We start from the raw sequence: 18366 nt of genomic DNA, 5'->3' as shown, positions 1-18366 counted from the left end.
GTTTCCTTATGTGTCATTACCTATAAGTAACTCATGCAAAGGTAGAAAAGGAGCAAGCTGCAACCTGTACTTAGGTGGATACTATAGACATTTCCCCATAGGCTGCAGATTGTGGGGCTACAATCCGTCAAGTCGATAGTACAGTGTGAGGGATTCTGGCCTACCTCCGTGTTCTTTCTTTTCATTTTTGAATGCTTTATTTTAACTTACAAATTTATTTGCTTTTATTCAGATAATGTTACCCAGGGATTCAATTGCTGAAGGAGAGAAAAGCACTTTGTTTCTGGCCAATTTATCATCTCTCCAGGTAAACATAACATCGCCCCACTATCCTCTTATCATCCATTTGGAACCCAGTGAGGACATACCTTTGATACTGTATCTGGGGTATGAATATCATCCGAATGAAACAAACTACGATATCAATACTCATCTGCCATATGGACAATATCCTGAAGGTGAATATATGGGAAACTAAATACAGTGGTGCTGGGTCTAGCGTTAGCTATGAATATGTAATCTCATCTTAAAGAGGAACAACACTCTCATCAAACTTTTGATATGTCATAGAGACATATCAAAAGTTTTGGATCGGTGGTGGTCCGGGTGCTGAGACCCCCACCGTTGCTGAAACGGTGGTGCAGAAGCGCTCCGCTGTGTGCTTTGCTCTTTCGGCTGTGATCAGCGCTCATCGTCAGGCTGAAGACAGCTCACATAGACATTCTATGTGAGCCTTCCTCAGCCCGACAGGGAGCGCTGTCAGGCTATTTTTGGCAGAATCTGCAACGGAGGCCCCTAACGGAGCCTCCAACACAGATGTGAACAAAGCTTTAGTAACAGTAATATGCCTAATGTAACATATAGAACTGTTGGCATCTCTGTACTATAAGTTAGTGCTATCTTCATCAAAATGGATCATATCCATCATGTATGATGTAAAAAAGGATCCAAGTTGCTAGTTTCCTGGATGTGGAAACATAATAAGCACTTGATCCACTACATAGTAAAGTATCAAGTTTTAGTTCTTGACATATCTTGATCATTTTCTCCAAATACAACCACCATAATACGACATACAACATACTGAGCATAATCTCATAACCTATTATTTTATGCTAATATTTAATGTATTAATCACTATAAAAATTTTCTCCAAGATAAAGTGTATTCCTGGGTGATAAACCCAGAGGAGCTTTATGGGGAAGGTAGCTACTACTTGACTGTAAGACCGCAGGTAGAGGAAGAGGATTTCCATATAAATTCGATATCTATATCAGTCACCTGCTTCACTTCTCAGTGTGTGTTCTGGGATGAGACAAATCAGGGATGGAATAACACCGGCTGTCACGTGAGTAGATAAAGTCCAATAAACATGTTTTATGTCGCTGGATTCGTTTTAAAAAAATCAAGTCACTTGACTATCACTTTATTTCAGGTGGGACCAAAAACGACTCCCCATAGTATCCAGTGTCTTTGCACCCATTTAACCTTCTTCGGAAGCTCATTTATCGTCATGCCAAATGCTGTGGATGTGAGCAGAACTATTGAGCTTTTTGCTACGTTTGTAGACAACCCTATGGTGGTGACCACGGTTGGGTGCATTGCTCTTGTCTATGTGTTGGTGTTGATTTGGGCTAGGAGAAAAGATATCCAGGATAATTCCAAGGTCGGTAGTTGTATGTACTAACAAGCAAGCTAATCTGTTCGCTTACATTAGTTACCTTCGTATTTGTAGATACAAATAAGTCTTCGTTCACATCTGCGCTAGGGCTCCGCTCCGTCTGAGATTTCCGTCGGAACGGAGCCCTGACAGACGCAAACGGAAACCATAGGTTTGTACAAGGGTTCGGTCATTTTGACGGAATCAATAGCGTAGTCGACTACGCTATTGATTCCGTCAAAACGACGGAACCCTTGCATAACGGAGACAAACGGAAACCATTGGCACCGGATCCGTCACCATTGAAATCAATGGTGATGGAAACGGAAACCTTTGGTTTCCGTTTGCGTCTGTCAGGGCTCCGTTCCGACGGAACGTTGGAACGGGACCCTGACGCGGATGCGAACGAAGCCTAATTTCCAATAAACCAAACCCACATTGTTTTGATCTAGGTGAAGATCATAGCACTTGAAGATAATGACCCATTTGCCCAGTATCGGTATCTTGTGACTGTTTTTACTGGTCATCGAAGAGGAGCTGCAACGACATCCAAGGTACGTAAGTAGGACAATACATCCCCTTATCACAGTCCACAAATTACTTATATCAATAGTTCCCAAAGCCAAAGACACGTAGAACTCATAATCGAAAAAAAATTCCAATGATCTTCTCAATGGCGGTATTATCTTGGGTTATATCTGACTTATTTTCAGTATAGCAAAAACACTTTAACTAATGCAAACTCCTTTCTGTAGGTAACCCTAACGCTGTATGGCTCTGATGGAGAGAGTGAACCTCACCACTTGTATGACCCAGATGGAATTGTTTTTGTGCGTGGAGGGTCCGATGTTTTCTTGATGACAACTTTATTGCCTCTTGGAGAACTACAGCGTATAAGACTCTGGCATGACAACTCAGGGGATAAGCCTTCATGGTAACAATGAATTCTGTATTAGAAATATATGAAACACAAGGTCAACTTTGATTTAGGGCTCATGCACACGACCGCTGTTTTCTTCAGTGTAGCAACCAATGTTTTTGCCGATAGCATACTGAACCATTCATTGCTATGAAGCCGTGCACACATCCTTGTTCCTGCGGATCCGTGTGTCCGTATTTGTAGCCCGTCTCACCCATTTTAGTGTATGGGTCTGCATAAAAAAAAGGACAGCACATGGAAGCCACTAGGATCTGTGTTTTGCGGCCCACAAAATGGAAACGGTCATGTGCATGAGCCCTAAAGCATGTGCCTGAGGCTAAAAATGTCCAGACACATTAGACAGAATTCTGCAGAACCCCCCAATTCCTGCAGAACCAGCCGACAATCTATAGTGTATAAGGGCCACCTGACCCCCCCCCCCCCTAAAGACTTATGTTGGGTGAAAGAAAGATCGGGCATGTTGGATTTGAACATGCCCATCTTTTGTTCCAAAGGGAGATAAGCAGCTGCTAGAGGTGACTGACTGCTGCTTATTCCTGTTTCCCCATTGAAATAAGCCAAACGCGTTGGGTAGTCGGAAGAAGTAACTGCTGGCTGAACAGTTATTTAATGTATATGGCCACCTTTAAAATCCACCATCTAATGGCCCCATCAAACATACGTCCGTTGCCCCTTCTGTCAAGTTGTAAAGTATTGTGTGCAGTTTCTGAATGGAGTTGAGGTCACGCAGATAGTGATATAGTGAAGACATGTAACTAATCTATAAAATGAACAATCCATTATAATTTTTCAGTGCAGTGTTATTTTTCTGAACCATCATTCTTGTCGTCACAGGTATGTGAACAGAGTGTTGGTACATGACGTGGAAATGGACCAGAGGCGATACTTCCTTTGTAACTCCTGGCTTTCCATTGAGGTGGGAGATTGTGTGTTGGATAAGGAGTTCAATGTCGCCACAGAAGAGGATATGAAGCAGTTTAGGTAACAACTGACAATAACACACAAATAGAACTAAACATATAAAAGAGCCGATGCTTTATATTATCTGAGGAATCCCACGCTAGTGATGTTAGGGATAAATCCAATCTACTAAAACTTCCACACTTTCTACTTTCAGCAATCTGTTCTTCATGAAGACCTCGAAAGGATTTCGAGATGGGCATATCTGGTACTCTGTATTTAGCCGCTCTCCCAGAAGCCCTTTCACCCGGGTACAGAGAGTATCTTGCTGCTTCTCCCTGCTGTTGTGTACCATGTTGACCAGCATTATGTTCTGGGGGGTGCCCACAGACCCTACTGAACAGAAGATGGATTTAGGTAATGACTGTATATAGTATGTGACTACAAAACTCATATTTCCAGTTCTGGTTCTTCTTGGTTAAACATGTATTTATTGGCAAATTCGCTGGCTACACATTGCCTATCTTGAACCTCCCATTTAGTACACTGTATATTATACCTTTAGCAGTGTGGCTGCTACCATCAAATTTAGAGGGAACCGGTCAGTGAAAATGCAGTCCTATCTACAGGCAGCACGTTATAAAGCAAGAGGAGTTGAACAGACTGATATGGGAAAAGATTCCGTATAACTTGTAAATTATTGATTTAAACATCTGCCCTTTCTATGCTTAGGAGTCTAGTGGGCCGTCCTACTCAATGATTAACACCTGGGAGTCGGACCCCCCACTGATCTGATATTGATGGCCTATCCTAAGGATGGCCAGAGATGCTCCAAATCGTACTCCAGCGCCCTTTAGATTAAGGCTGGAATCTGAAACGCGTCTTAATAAATTCCCCACACTGTATTTGCATGTCGAATTTCCTATGAAATGAAAAAAAAAACAACAATATGCAGTCATTCAGTTCATGGGTTAGGCTGGGGCAAGACCAAGACCGTTTTTTTTGGGGTTTTTTTTTTGTATTTTTTCGCATTTCATAGGAACACATTGGACTAAAGCTATTTATCTCACTACAAAAAATCGCTTCTATATCGCTGGTATAAATCGCTGCCATAGAAATACATTGAGTAGCTTAAAAAATCTCTTCAAAATGATTCCAGTCAAGCGATTAGCGAACGATTTTTTTTTTTTCAATCACTATATGCTGGGATTTCAGAACTACACAAATAAAGAGATTTTCAAGATACTCAATCATTCCTATGTACAGCGATTTCAGCGATAGTCCTAGCCTAATGCATTCTGATGGACAGTGATTAAATTGCTCACTGCAAAAAAAAAATCTAGGTCTAGTTCCAGCCTTAAAGGGGTTTTCTCATCTTGGACATTTATTTCATATCCACAGGATATTCCATAAAGTCCGATCGATGCGGGTCCCACCTCTGGGACCCGCATCTATCTCTAGAATGGGGCCCCCTAAACCCCGTTCTAGCTTACTCCGCTCTGATGCCTCCCGGCCACTTCCTGGTTAGGTGGTCGGGAGTTACAGAAACAGCCGAGTGCTCGCTGAGCTACGCTGTTTCCGTAACCCCCATAGAAGTGAATGTACATGATCAATGTTTTGAATGTCCGGAGAACCAATAGATTATATTGTGCTAACGCAGTAATTTTGCATGACTTGTTGTCTGTAATCCAAGGTAAGATTGAATTCACCTGGCAGGAAGTGATGATTGGATTTGAGAGCTCCTTGCTGATGTTCCCCATCAACCTCCTGATAGTTCAGATCTTCAGACATGTCCGACCTAAACCAACAAAGGAGTCTTCCGAAAAAGTGGGAAAAGACTGTACATCACATACTGAAAACAAGTCTCCTTCACCAATTGTTTCCAGCTCAGCTCTTACACCAGATGCTGTTTTGAAGGTACAGTCATTCCTATATAGGCTTTCATCATGAATATTATATTACGATTATTTTGTTTGGCAAAGCAGTTAAACATTCTATGAGCGCCGGAAAGGTTTGAAAAAAGAATAAAATGAAAAAATAATAATAATAATAATAATATATTACAAGTACTAGGTTTACCAATGCAGCAATTGATTGGTCACCCTGAATCAATATGTGGTCATTATATTCTCTACCTTTAGCAGTGAGGCTGTTTCAATGATAATATTTAGGGCTGTTGCCCTAAGGATAGGAACACACACAGCGTATTCAGGGCGGATACTCTGCGTCAAGCTGCGTAGCGTATCCGCCCTGAACGCCGCAGGGAATGCCGGCCGAGAGTACATTCGACCAACCAGAGGAAATCATTCTTGGGGCGCACCCGTCAATTATATATATATGTACATGGCCACTGTTAATGATGTAATAAAATGTGCTTATATTATGAAGGTCTACAAGACATCTATAAGATAAGGAATGGGCAAGTAGGTTATTTAAAGGGATTTTCCCAATTTAGACAATTATGACATATCCGCAAATTCTAGACGGGGACTAGTAGAGAGAAGGCCGCGCATGTGTGCTGCTCTCTTAACCCCTTAAGGACTGAGCCATTTTTTTTTTATCATTCATTTTCGTTTTTCTCTCCCTGCCTTCCAAGAGCCGTAACTTACTTATTTTTCCATCAATAGAGTAGTGTGAGGGATTATTTTTCTGCAGGAAGAGTTGTAGTTTCTAATGGCACCATTTAAAGTACCATATAATGTACTGGGAAACTGAAATAGATTTTTTGTGAGCTAAAATTGGAAAAAAACTGCGATTCCTACATTGTTTTATGGTTTTCGTTTTTAACTTTAACTTTATTCTGCGGCTCAATACGATTATATATCCTGTGGATATACCAAAAATGTCTAAATTGGGAATACGTCTTTAAGCAAGATGGGAAAAGATATAACAAATTGTTATAGGGACTTATTCACACGTATTTCTCGTCCGTGTGCTGTCAGTTTTAACACCGGGCAGCACACTGACCCATACAAGTGAAATGTTATTCACACATCCATTTTTCTTTTTCATGGAGTGTTTGTCCATTGCAAGAAACTCACAGCATGTCCTATTCTTGTCCACTTTTGCGGACCAGACTTGCCCATTGAAGTCTATAGGTGCGTGAAAATAAAACGGACAGCACACCGACAACGTGCTAAGAAATGCAGAGAAAAAAATAAAAGTGAAACCAGGAAGTGCTTGACACAAGGAAACCACATAGAAGGAATACAGATGTTAATATGCATAATTTACGTACGCAAATAGGACACTGAAAACACGCCACTCATCGGACACCCACCATTCCCACAAGGCAGTTAACACACTGGATACATGCCACACACAGATTCCACTCATATGGCCTTGTTCACATCTGCGTTGGAGGCTCCGTTAGGGGCTTCCGGCGCAGTTCCAGCCGAGATTACCGGAGATTATAGCGCAGCATGCTGATGTACACTGTGTTCTGATAGGCTGATGCTCCAGTGGGCCAGTCTGACGCTGCTCCTAGGCAGTTTGACAAAGAGATTACTAAAAACATTGGCGGAATTGCTGTTTTGTTTTCCCCCAATAAAAAAAATAAAAGCTAATCTATGAATTATATGTACCCCAAAATTCTCATATAGCTACGTTGACGGGAAAATATAAAAGTTATGGCTCTTGGAATGCAACAAGATAAAAACTATTATTTTTCCATAAAATAAGCTGTTATTGTGCAAAAGTAGTAAAACATAAAAAATTCAATTTTTTTTTAAATAAAAAGCTCTTGATCAGGAATACACAAAATCGTCTGGTCCTTTAGGAGTTACATAGTTACATAGTTACATAGTTAGTACGGTTGAAAAAAGACACATGTCCATCAAGTTCAACCAATAGAGGGGAGAAAAGGATGAAGGCGAATCGGGGCTTAACAAGTCCCACAAATAGGGATTTAAATGTTGGGAAGCACCTTTGGGACCGCACCTATGTGGAGAATGTGGGTACGCCGAACCCTGTCCCACCTGGTGAGGCGGCCGCTGCATCCAGGCAGAGAATGATTGTAGAGGTGGTGCGCATGTGCGCGGCTCTCCCCATTTACGTCTGTGGAAGTTTCATAAATAATCGGGCACGCACCTGTCAGACATTTATGGCATATCATGTGAATATACCGTGGAGGTCTGAGATGGGAATATCCCTTTAATTAGAAGAATATGTCGACACAGTAGTATCCACTATTATTCTACTGAGGCCCCGTGCACACGATCATAGATTTCGGCCATAATTGCGGACCGTAAAAATTATGGTCCGCAATTATGGACCCATTAATTTCTATTGACCACGGAAACCTTCCCGTATATTTGCGGGAAGGTGTCTGGGGCAGTAGAAAGCCTCTGCAAAAAATATGACTTGTCCTATCTTTTGCTTTTTACAGACCGTGCTCCCATGATTTATATGGGAGCACGGGCCAAAAATGCGGATGGCTGTCAGCAACCACCAGCGGACGGCCGTGTCCGTAATCACGGACCATGATTACGGGCACCGCTATGTTCATGAGGCCTAATGCTCTCTACATGACAGGGGACCTCTGTTGTCGGTGTCTGTTCCTGCACAGTATATCAGTTTTGCCTGGAGTAGGGTCATACATGGGGTAGGGACTGACGGGTCATGTGTCCTGGGGTGCTGGGTGCCAAAACGGACTGACACCAACAAGCCACTCCGCTTTGGCTAGGGTATTTAGATACAGGGCTAGGGCACAAACTGAATCTTTACCCCAGGACGGCAGATTTTTTTTTCTTTTCCATTCCTTCCGACCCCCCTAAAAAAAAAAAAGCTAATCAATAATTTATTTTCACTCCAAAATGTTTCTATAAAAATATGAGTCGTCCGGTAAAAGTTCACATATGACTTCATCAACGGATTGATCTTGGAATGCGACGAGATATAACGTATTATATATTTCCATATGTGCTATTATTGTGCAAAAGTAGCAAAACATAAATAAATCTATACATATTTGATATCGCTGTAATCGTACCGACCCATAAAATAAACATGTTGTTTCTCCCACACAGTGAATGGCGCAAAATTTATAATGCAAATAAACAATGGTGGAATTGCTGTTCATTTTGATTTTTCCCCAGAAAGAGATAATAAGTGTATGTTCACACAGGTTATTTTCGGCCATTTTTCGGGCTGTAAACGGCCGAAAAAATCAGAAGCAGAACGCCTCCAAATATCTTCCCATTGATTTCAATGGGAAAAACGGCGTTCTGTTCTGACGGGCCCTTTTTTTACGCGGCCGTTTTTAAAAATGGCCACGTAAAAACGCCAGCAAAAAAGAAGTGCATTCCATTTCTTGAGCTGTTTTTGGAGCCGTTTTTCATTGACTCTATAGAAAAACAGCTCCAAAAAGTACCGTAAAAAACGCAGCGAAAAACGCGAGTTGTTAAAAAAAACGGCTGAAAATCAGGAGCTGTTTTCCCTTGAAAACAGCTCTGTATTTTCAGACGTATTCTGCTAAGCGTGTGAACATACCCTAACAGTCAGGGTATGTGCACACGTGGTGTTTTCAGGCACATTTTGGGGCGTTTACGCCTCGAAAACCGCCTGAAAAAACGGAAGCAGAACGCCTACAAACATCTGCCCATTGATTTCAATGGGAAGTACGGCGTTCTGTTCCGACGGGGCGTTTTTTATGCCTCATTTTCAAAAAACGGCGCGAAAAAGACGTCTGCGAAAAATAAGTGCATGTCACTTCTTGAGCCGTTTTTGGAGCCGTTTTTTAAAACGTATGAAAATCAGGAGCTGTTTTCCCTTAAAAACAGCTCCGTATTTTCAGAAGTTTTTTAGTAAGCGTGTGCACATACCCTCAATCAATAAGTTATATATAGCCCAAAATGGTGAAATTGAAAAATGCAACTCCTATCACAAAAAACAAGCCCTCATATAGTTACATTGATGGCTTCCCTCACATAACATGGCGTAACTCTGCTGACAGATCCGCTTTACCACCACAGTAGTGTCCTATGTGAGCAGGATCTATAGGAGATTCCTGTATATATAAATATATAGGGGGAGATTTATGAATACTGTCATAGGATTTATTAGTTTATGATTTGGCAAAGAATGTCGCAAATCGCACTACACATATCAAAATGGTGGCATAAGGGATTTAGTGAAACTTCCTAGACATGTTAGACACAATTCTCTTTTTTAGTGGTAAATTAGATTCACGTTATGGAGATTCAATGGAGAACTGAATTTATACAGATTTGCTCATCTCTACACTAATGTTTTCCCTCTGGACAAAGCATATAATTATTATTGTAGAGTCAACAAGCTGAGTCCCTGACCAGTGATGTCCCCTAGTCAGGGCTGATAGGGAAATCACTGGGCATGACCTCATCAACAATGGAGTGGATGACATCACCAGCTTGTATTGTGACAGAATCAGAGGTAAATATAGAGAATCCTTGCTGGTAAAGAAGCTAAATGTCATCATGGAAGAACCAAGATTAGGATCTCCCCCATCTACAAGGGGGACATTCTTCAATGATTTGCGAAAATTAATTAGGATTTTCCTCATATACGTGCTGCCTCTCCATTTGTGCGATCTGCTGGACATAGGCATCAATTGCAAGCGTATTGTCCTAGTTCTATTCATGGCCTGGTCTAAAGCTAAAGACCGCAAGTTTAGAAGACTACAGGCAGTACTGAGGGACATCAAGAAGAGCAAAACAACTGCTCGAGTGGACATATCCAAGGAGCCGCCTTCCGGGGTCCTGGCTTCTGATCTAGAGAAGGTGGAGTGGCTGAATAAGATTATGGTGCAGATGTGGCCATATATTGGACTGTACCTGGAGAAACTTCTGACAGAGACTATCACACCTTTCGTTCAATCATTCAGCTCCCACCTCTCCACATTTAAATTCTCAAGGATCAGCATCGGAAAGAAGGGGCCAAAGATCAATGGAGTCACCACAATAACAGAACTGAGCAACACACAAATTATTATGGATTTGGACATCAGTTATGCCGGAGACCTACAAATCGGCATAGAACTCAAAAAATATCTAAGAGTTGGAGTGAAAGATGTTCAGTTTCATGGGAGACTTCGTGTCATCTTGGAGCCTCTTATTGGTGACATTCCCATCATTGGAGCAGTCACAGCCTTCTTCATAAAGAGACCGATGCTTGATATCAATTTCACTGGTCTGGCCAACCTACTGGACATCCCTGGACTAGAGTCAGTGACTGATAAAGCAATGATGGACATCATTGCTGGATACCTTGTCCTGCCAAATCGCCTGACTGTTCCTCTAGCAAGCGACATGCCTGTAGCCGAGCTGCGCTCCCCACTGCCGAGGGGAGTTGTAAGAATCTATCTCAGGGAAGCCCAGGATCTATCTCAAGAGGACTTTCAAATAGGACGCTTGCTATCAGGGAAATCAGATCCTTATGCCATTGTGCGCGTGGGACATCAGGTCTTTAACAGCTGCGTTATCAAAGACGATCTGAACCCTGTGTGGAACGAGATGTATGAGGCGATGGTTAATGAGGTGCCCGGTCAGGAACTAGAGGTCGAGCTCTTTGACCAAGATCCAGGCAAGGACAACTTTCTGGGAAGAATGAGCTTGGATCTTGGAGACGTAAAGAATTCCCAAGTAATTGACGAGTGGTTCCCACTAGAGAAAGCCAAGAGTGGGAAAATACACCTAAGACTGGAATGGCTGAACCTCCTCCCCAATGCTTCCCAACTCCAACAGGTCATGAAACTGAACCGTGTATTATTATCTACATGGATTGTAAAACCTTCTGCCGCAATGCTCATGATATACCTAAATCGGGCAGAAGAGCTTCCAGTGAGGAAAGTACAAGAACCAAGTCCTCTAGTGAAGCTGTCGGTTCAAGACATGAGCCGGGAAAGCAGGACTATTTACAACACAAAAACTCCACTATGGGAGGAGTCATTCCACTTCTTCCTTCAAGATCCAAGCAAGGACAACCTGACCATACAAGTGAAAAATTATAAAAAACAAGACCCATTAGGCACCTTGTGTATTCCATTGGCCGAGATCCTCACTGCTCACCAGCTGACATTAGACCAGTGGTTTCAGCTGGAAGACTCAGGACCAAACAGCAGGATCTACCTGAAGCTGATAATGAGGATTCTCTCTTCTAACTGTGTCCCCTCAAGACCTTCAAGCTTTTAGATCAGAACATCTTTATCTTGGCGTCTATTATGGACAACAATGAAACCACTCAAGAAGAAGAGAGACTAAACAGCTTTTTGGACCTACACCCCCGGATTTCACCTATATACCGATTGTGACTTTCTCTGAATGAAATGAAAAATTTCTTCAGAACCTGGACTTGACCTATTCACCGGATGTGACATATTTACCGAACTTTACCTATTTCCCGGATGTGACCTTCTTACCTGATGTGACAAATTTACCGGATGTGACCATTACTGAGTGATAAGAAGTGGCTTCTTCACACTCAGACGTAACATATTCTCTTCACCAATGTCATCACTTAACATCCAATTTATTTTCATAACATCACTAGGATGACTTCTGCATAACCAAGAACATCTTCATAGAAAGGCATGATGGCCAGAAGACCACCATTGCCGTTACCTCATCTCCCCAGCTGCAGTGGAACGACCATCTTCAACTTGTTCCATCATAGCCTGCCCAGTAAATAAAACTATAAAAAAAATAATAGACAGTGCGTTATTACAGCCTCCAGTGATAGACAGTGTGTTATTACAGCCTCCAGCAATAGACAGTGCGTTATTACAGCCTCCAGTGATAGACAGTGTGTTATTACAGCCTCCAGCAATACAGTGTGTTATTACAGCCTCCAGCAATAGACAGTGTGTTATTACAGCCTCCAGTGATAGACAGTGTGTTATTACAGCCTCCAGCAATACAGTGCGTTATTACAGCCTCCAGCAATAGACAGTGTGTTATTACAGCCTCCAGCAATAGACAGTGCGTTATTACAGCCTCCAGTGATAGACAGTGTGTTATTACAGCCTCCAGCAATAGACAGTGCGTTATTACAGCCTCCAGCAATAGACAGTGTGTTATTACAGCCTCTAGCAATAGACAGTGCGTTATTACAGCCTCCAGCAATAGACAGTGTGTTATTACAGCCTCCAGCAATAGACAGTGCGTTATTACAGCCTCCAGCAATACAGTGCGTTATTACAGCCTCCAGCAATAGACAGTGTGTTATTACAGCCTCCAGCAATAGACAGTGCGTTATTACAGCCTCCAGCAATACAGTGCGTTATTACAGCCTCCAGCAATACAGTGTGTTATTACAGCCTCCAGCAATAGACAGTGTGTTATTACAGCCTCCAGTGATAGACAGTGTGTTATTACAGCCTCCAGCAATAGACAGTGCGTTATTACAGCCTCCAGTGATAGACAGTGTGTTATTACAGCCTCCAGCAATAGACAGTGCGTTATTACAGCCTCCAGTGATAGACAGTGTGTTATTACAGCTTCCAGCAATAGACAGTGCGTTATTACAGCCTCCAGCAATACAGTGCATTATTACAGCCTCCAGCAATAGACAGTGTGTTATTACAGCCTCCAGCAATAGACAGTGCGTTATTACAGCCTCCAGCAATACAGTGCGTTATTACAGCCTCCAGCAATAGACAGTGTGTTATTACAGCCTCCAGCAATAGACAGTGCGTTATTACAGCCTCCAGTGATAGACAGTGTGTTATTACAGCCTCCAGCAATAGACAGTGCGTTATTACAGCCTCCAGCAATAGACAGTGTGTTATTACAGCCTCCAGCAATAGACAGTGCGTTATTACAGCCTCCAGCAATAGACAGTGTGTTATTACAGCCTCCAGCAATAGACAGTGCGTTATTACAGCCTCCAGCAATACAGTGCGTTATTACAGCCTCCAGCAATAGACAGTGTGTTATTACAGCCTCCAGCAATAGACAGTGCGTTATTACAGCCTCCAGCAATACAGTGCGTTATTACAGCCTCCAGCAATAGACAGTGCGTTATTACAGCCTCCAGCAATAGACAGTGTGTTATTACAGCCTCCAGCAATACAGTGCGTTATTACAGCCTCCAGCAATAAACAGTGCGTTATTACAGCCTCCAGCAATAGACAGTGTGTTATTACAGCCTCCAGCAATAGACAGTGCGTTATTACAGCCTCCAGCAATAGACAGTGTGTTATTACAGCCTCCAGCAATAGACAGTGTGTTATTACAGCCTCCAGTGATAGACAGTGCGTTATTACAGCCTCCAGCAATAGACAGTGCGTATTACAGCCTCCAGCAATAGACAGTGCGTTATTACAGCCTCCAGCAATAGACAGTGTGTTATTACAGCCTCCAGTGATAGACAGTGCGTTATTACAGCCTCCAGCAATAGACAGTGCGTTATTACAGCCTCCAGTGATAGACAGTGCGTTATTACAGCCTCCAGTGATAGACAGTGCGTTATTACAGCCTCCGGCAATAGACAGTGCGTTATTACAGCCTCCAGCAATAGACAGTGCGTTATTACAGCCTCCAGTGATAGACCGTGCGTTATTACAGCCTCCAGTGATAGACAGTGCGTTATTACAGCCTCCAGCAATAGACAGTGCGTTATTACAGCCTCCAGCAATAGACAGTGCGTTATTACAGCCTCCAGTGATAGACAGTGCGTTATTACAGCCTCCAGCGATAGACAGTGCGTTATTACAGCCTCCAGTGATAGACAGTGCGTTATTACAGCCTCCAGCAATAGACAGTGCGTTATTACAGCCTCCAGCAATAGACAGTGCGTTATTACAGCCTCCAGTGATAGACAGTGCGTTATTACAGCCTCCAGTGATAGACAGTGCGTTATTACAGCCTCCAGTGATAGACAGTGCGTTATTACAGCCTCCAGTGATAGACAGTGCGTTATTACAGCCTCCAGTGATAGACAGTGCGTTATTACAGCCTCCAGTGATAGACAGTGCGTTATTACAGCCTCCAGTGATAGACAGTGTGTTATTACAGCCTCCAGCAATACAGTGCGTTATTACAGCCTCCAGCAATAGACAGTGCGTTATTACAGCCTCCAGTGATAGACAGTGCGTTATTACAGCCTCCAGCAATACAGTGCGTTATTACAGCCTCCAGCAATAGTGCGTTATTACAGCCTCCAGCAATAGACAGTGCGTTATTACAGCCTCCAGCAATAGACAGTGCGTTATTACAGCCTCCAGCAATAGACAGTGCGTTATTACAGCCTCCAGTGATAGACAGTGCGTTATTACAGCCTCCAGTGATAGACAGTGCGTTATTACAGCCTCCAGCAATAGACAGTGCGTTATTACAGCCTCCAGCAATAGACAGTGCGTTATTACAGCCTCCAGTGATAGACAGTGCGTTATTACAGCCTCCAGTGATAGACAGTGTGTTATTACAGCCTCCAGCAATACAGTGCGTTATTACAGCCTCCAGCAATAGACAGTGCGTTATTACAGCCTCCAGTGATAGACAGTGCGTTATTACAGCCTCCAGTGATAGACAGTGCGTTATTACAGCCTCCAGTGATAGACAGTGCGTTATTACAGCCTCCAGTGATAGACAGTGTGTTATTACAGCCTCCAGCAATAGTGTGTTATTACAGCCTCCAGCAATACAGTGCGTTATTACAGCCTCCAGCAATAGTGCGTTATTACAGCCTCCAGCAATAGACAGTGCGTTATTACAGCCTCCAGCAATAGACAGTGTGTTATTACAGCCTCCAGCAATAGACAGTGCGTTAATACAGCCTCCAGCAATAGACAGTGCGTTATTACAGCCTCCAGTGATAGACAGTGCGTTATTACAGCCTCCAGCAATAGACAGTGTGTTATTACAGCCTCCAGCAATAGACAGTGCGTTATTACAGCCTCCAGCAATAGACAGTGCGTTATTACAGCCTCCAGCAATAGACAGTGCGTTATTACAGCCTCCAGCAATAGACAGTGCGTTATTACAGCCTCCAGTGATAGACAGTGCGTTATTACAGCCTCCAGTGATAGACAGTGCGTTATTACAGCCTCCGGCAATAGACAGTGCGTTATTACAGCCTCCAGCAATAGACAGTGCGTTATTACAGCCTCCAGTGATAGACCGTGCGTTATTACAGCCTCCAGTGATAGACAGTGCGTTATTACAGCCTCCAGCAATAGACAGTGCGTTATTACAGCCTCCAGCAATAGACAGTGCGTTATTACAGCCTCCAGTGATAGACAGTGCGTTATTACAGCCTCCAGCGATAGACAGTGCGTTATTACAGCCTCCAGTGATAGACAGTGCGTTATTACAGCCTCCAGCAATAGACAGTGCGTTATTACAGCCTCCAGCAATAGACAGTGCGTTATTACAGCCTCCAGTGATAGACAGTGCATTATTACAGCCTCCAGTGATAGACAGTGCGTTATTACAGCCTCCAGTGATAGACAGTGCGTTATTACAGCCTCCAGTGATAGACAGTGCGTTATTACAGCCTCCAGTGATAGACAGTGCGTTATTACAGCCTCCAGTGATAGACAGTGCGTTATTACAGCCTCCAGTGATAGACAGTGTGTTATTACAGCCTCCAGCAATACAGTGCGTTATTACAGCCTCCAGCAATAGACAGTGCGTTATTACAGCCTCCAGTGATAGACAGTGCGTTATTACAGCCTCCAGCAATACAGTGCGTTATTACAGCCTCCAGCAATAGTGCGTTATTACAGCCTCCAGCAATAGACAGTGCGTTATTACAGCCTCCAGCAATAGACAGTGCGTTATTACAGCCTCCAGCAATAGACAGTGCGTTATTACAGCCTCCAGTGATAGACAGTGCGTTATTACAGCCTCCAGTGATAGACAGTGCGTTATTACAGCCTCCAGCAATAGACAGTGCGTTATTACAGCCTCCAGCAATAGACAGTGCGTTATTACAGCCTCCAGTGATAGACAGTGCGTTATTACAGCCTCCAGTGATAGACAGTGTGTTATTACAGCCTCCAGCAATACAGTGCGTTATTACAGCCTCCAGCAATAGACAGTGCGTTATTACAGCCTCCAGTGATAGACAGTGCGTTATTACAGCCTCCAGTGATAGACAGTGCGTTATTACAGCCTCCAGTGATAGACAGTGCGTTATTACAGCCTCCAGTGATAGACAGTGTGTTATTACAGCCTCCAGCAATAGTGTGTTATTACAGCCTCCAGCAATACAGTGCGTTATTACAGCCTCCAGCAATAGTGCGTTATTACAGCCTCCAGCAATAGACAGTGCGTTATTACAGCCTCCAGCAATAGACAGTGTGTTATTACAGCCTCCAGCAATAGACAGTGCGTTAATACAGCCTCCAGCAATAGACAGTGCGTTATTACAGCCTCCAGTGATAGACAGTGCGTTATTACAGCCTCCAGCAATAGACAGTGTGTTATTACAGCCTCCAGCAATAGACAGTGCGTTATTACAGCCTCCAGCAATAGACAGTGCGTTATTACAGCCTCCAGCAATAGACAGTGCGTTATTACAGCCTCCAGCAATAGACAGTGCGTTATTACAGCCTCCAGCAATAGACAGTGTGTTATTACAGCCTCCAGCAATAGACAGTGCGTTATTACAGCCTCCAGCAATAGACAGTGCGTTATTACAGCCTCCAGCAATAGACAGTGTGTTATTACAGCCTCCAGCAATATACAGTGCGTTATTACAGCCTTCAGCAATAGACAGTGTGTTATTACAGCCTCCAGCAATTGACAGATTATTGTTAGAGCCTCCAGGTAAAGACAGTGTATTATTAGTCTCCAACAACAAACCATTATTACAGCTTTCAGCACTATAGTATATATTATGACAACCTCAAGCAATATACAGCTTATTATTACAGTCTTTAGCGATCTATCATAGTCCTGGACCTAGGATTATGTGACTATGATCTAACTCTAGCAGCTACTACTCTTGGGGGTATGTTTACACGCTAAACTAAAAATGGCTGTAAAATATGGAGCTGTTTTCAAGGGAAAACAGCCTCTGATTTTCAGTCGTTTTTAAAGTATCAAGCTTTTTTAATGGGTTTTTTTACGGACGTTTTTGGAGCTGTTTTTCTATTGAGACAATGAAAAACGACTCCAAAAATGGCTCAAGAAGTGACATGTACTACTTTTTTGCGTGGTGTTCTTTTTTTGCGCTGTTATTACAAACGGCCGCGTAACAAAAACACCCCGTCGGAATGAAACTCAATTTTTCCCATTGAAATCTTTGGGCAGATGTTTGGAGGTCTTCAGCCCCTGTATTTTCAGCCGTTTTTTGGGGCGTTTATGGCCAGAAAAACGGCTGAAAATAAGCTGTGTGAACATACCCTGATACTCCTTAGCTTTAAAATGTTTACTTTTACTATATTTATTATTATTATAGCAATAAATCAAAAAGAATACTCTTTAAAACACTGATCTACCAGCTATTACTACAGTATATTAACATTGTTTGTTACCGCTAGCTAATATAGAGTATTTATGTCACACTTGGGAATACTGATCATTCATTTATGCTGCACAAAATAAACAGATTTACCCCTGCTGACGTTCCAATGTCAACCCTGCTAGTCTGCAGATTCTATCTACGCTTATTCACGTTTATAGTTATTTAGATGCTGGCGATCGCGAAATAGAACTCAAACAAAAGCTTCCGCAATGTATTTCACCAACGTGCGACGTATTCGGGGGTTTGAGGCTAATGATAAGGTGTATAGACTATAGAATCCCATATCTTTTATAACCTCCTATAGGACGTGCAGGGGTCACGGAGCAAATTGAGCCAGTCAGTGACCGTGTTACCATCCCATTTATTTCGCACTTGCGCTCATATTAAACATCTCTTAGACTTGTACAAAAAATATTAC

The 18366-nt window shown here is 42.7% G+C and overlaps 1 protein-coding gene and 1 pseudogene across 1 annotated transcript in view; both read left to right on the top strand.

Annotated features, from left to right (window-relative positions):
- LOC142660228 (polycystin-1-like protein 2) overlaps window positions 1–18366 on the top strand; it is an 89365-nt gene that overhangs the window by 39539 nt on the left and 31460 nt on the right. The window contains exons 22-29 of the mRNA XM_075836812.1: window positions 233–458; window positions 1158–1348; window positions 1436–1666; window positions 2113–2214; window positions 2416–2594; window positions 3435–3581; window positions 3718–3917; window positions 5194–5417. Coding sequence (XP_075692927.1) covers window positions 233–458; window positions 1158–1348; window positions 1436–1666; window positions 2113–2214; window positions 2416–2594; window positions 3435–3581; window positions 3718–3917; window positions 5194–5417 — 1500 coding nt within the window. The remainder of the gene's footprint in view (window positions 1–232; window positions 459–1157; window positions 1349–1435; window positions 1667–2112; window positions 2215–2415; window positions 2595–3434; window positions 3582–3717; window positions 3918–5193; window positions 5418–18366) is intronic.
- LOC142661283 (extended synaptotagmin-1 pseudogene) lies at window positions 9949–12163 on the top strand (annotated as a pseudogene).

The sequence above is a fragment of the Rhinoderma darwinii genome, chromosome 9 (genome assembly GCF_050947455.1).
Source record: "Rhinoderma darwinii isolate aRhiDar2 chromosome 9, aRhiDar2.hap1, whole genome shotgun sequence".
NCBI classification, from domain to species: Eukaryota; Metazoa; Chordata; class Amphibia; order Anura; family Rhinodermatidae; genus Rhinoderma; species Rhinoderma darwinii.
The sequence above is the reverse complement of the archived record's forward strand: the minus strand, read 5'-3'. Positions and strand labels throughout refer to the sequence as shown.